The following is a 2430-nucleotide window of genomic DNA, read 5'->3' on the forward strand; positions in this document are numbered from 1 at the left end:
TGATGATACCCGGATCGAAGGTCTATCTTGGAGAACACTAAGGCTCCTTGAAACTGATCAAATAAGTCCTCAATCCTCGGTAGTGGATACTTATTCTTAACTGTGACTCTGTTCAGCTTTCGGTAGTCAACGCATAGTCGCATGCTGCCATCCTTCTTCTTAACATAAAAGAACTGGTGTACCCCAAGGAGAAAAACTAGGGCGAATGAAACCCTTATCCAGCAAATCCTGAATCTGATCTTTAAGCTCCTTCATCTCTGTAGGTGCTAACCGGTAGGGTGCCTTACATATCGGCACTATCCCTAGCACGAAATCAATCGAAAATTCCACATCTCTATCTGGAGGGATGCCTACAACATCGTCAAGGAAAAAACGGAGAACTCCCTGACTACATCAACGTCCTCCAGCCTCTGACTGAGTAGCTCTGTCATTGATACGATGTTGGCTAAGAACACATGGCAGCCTCTTCTTATAAGCTTCTTCGCACACAAGCTGGAAATGACGTGCGGCATCTGCTAATGTCTAGCTTCCTCGAAAAAAATGGCTTCCCGCTGGGTGGTCTGACAAACACTGACCTCTATCTAAAATCTATAACTACACCATGAGAAGATAGTCAGTCCATGCCCAAGATGATATCAAACTCTGGAAACGGTAATACTATCAGATCTGCCTGTACAGCATTCTGTTGCAATCTAAGCTCCAATCCTCTCAATATCCGGGAAGTGAACATCTGATCCCCAGATGGGATTGATACTCTGAACCCTGAATCAATCGCTACTGGTATGATTCCTAGTCGTTCATGAAGGATTCAGATATAAACGAATGCGTAGCCCCTGAATCTAGCAATGCATGCGTGGCTACACCTACAATATATATCCTCTCTACGACAAAACATACCATCAAATCTAATAATGTTGAACTTAAGGAATTCCTTATCGACAATTAGCCCAAAATCCTTGAAAAATTACTGAATTAACCCAAACATCAAATCCCAAAAATTCGAAATTGATCCTCAAAAAATGAAAATTGCAATTTAGCCCCTTTAAGTTAGAAAATTTCCCTATGGGTCCTTCAACTTTTCAAAAATTACAACTTGACTCCATAAAATCATTGGTCGATAAATTTGTTCTCAATCAAATAATTCCATTCTTATTCTCAACTAGGTAGAGCAAGCATATTAAGTCCTTCTAAGTTATCAATCCCAGAAATAAATCCTCAAGCAAGCATCAAATCCATGCAATTGTACAATCAATTAAAATCTTAAACGAAAGGGTTACCGGTAATCAATGTCGAGTCTGGCTATGCTTCAGCCTCTTCGTCATGCATCACATAGGCTCGGCCAGTAGTGGGGCATGTGTTCTTTGGGCAGTCCGCTGCTTTGTGGACCTCCGCCCACAAACGAAACATCTGAAAGTCCCCCATAAGCACCTGCCAACATGGAACTTGCTGCACTGGTGGCATGGCTTCCTATCATCTGGCTTAGGCGCCCCTGGAGCCTGAGGAGGTTTCTGCTGTTGGGGCTTCTTGAACTGTCCATGGGGCTTCTGCTGCCCCTGCTGCCTTAGATGGTCCAGAGAACTGTTTCTTCTGTGGCTGGGAGCTGGACTGAGGCTGGTGCCGCTTCCGCTGCAGCTCAAAATCTATGTCTTGGAGCACCTGCTCAGCCTGAAAGGCACAGGAAGTGGCATCATTGTAACTCGCCAACCTCATCAACATCACATCCCGGCGAAGGGTAGGTATCAGTCCATCCATAAAGTGCCTTATCTTCTGTCCGGCATCCCTGGCGATTAGAGGCATGAAGTGACAGCCCCGATCAAACTTGCAGATAAACTCCACCACAGATGAGTCCCCCTGGCGGAGACACATAAACTTCCCCGTCAGGTGGCCCCTGATGTCGGCTTGAAAGTACTTCCCGTAAAATAGCTCCTTCAATCTATCCCAGGTAAGGGTAGCCACGTCCACAGCATGAGCGGCTCCCTCCCACCACAGGGACGCATCGTCTCTCAACATATAGATGGCGCACCTGGCCCGGTCGCCATCCCTCATGTAAAGATACTCAAAGTGTAGCTCCAGCGATCGGATCCACCCATCTGGAGGCATATCTGAATATAGTCCAATTTAAAATGTAACCCCTCATGCAATTAATCTAGTTTTTAAAACAGTAAATTTTTAAATCATAAAAGCAGTTAAACATGAACAGTAAATCATTGCAAGCGTAAATCATGCAAACATGCAGGTGATAACAGTAAGTCATTTAAAACATAAAAGCTTAAAGACTTGAGGTTTTGAAGACTGAGCTGCAGAAGCTGACGGGGGCACAATCCTATACAGGACCCTTGATCTGATACCAACTGTGACGTCTTCAGTTTTTAAAGTGCGGAAATATATATATATATTTATAATGCTCTCATTTTGAGAATAAACATTTAA

The 2430-nt window shown here is 44.0% G+C and overlaps 1 protein-coding gene across 1 annotated transcript; it reads right to left on the reverse strand.

The window, feature by feature from the left end:
• Positions 1–1479: 1479 nt before the first annotated feature.
• Positions 1480–2100, reverse strand: LOC142550051 (uncharacterized). The gene has a single exon (XM_075659293.1). The coding sequence runs from the start codon at positions 2098–2100 to the stop codon at positions 1480–1482; it is 621 nt and encodes a 206-aa protein (XP_075515408.1).
• Between the last annotated feature and the right edge of the window lie 330 nt (positions 2101–2430).

This window comes from Primulina tabacum, chromosome 6 (genome assembly GCF_025594145.1).
Source record: "Primulina tabacum isolate GXHZ01 chromosome 6, ASM2559414v2, whole genome shotgun sequence".
Classification (NCBI taxonomy): Eukaryota; Viridiplantae; Streptophyta; class Magnoliopsida; order Lamiales; family Gesneriaceae; genus Primulina; species Primulina tabacum.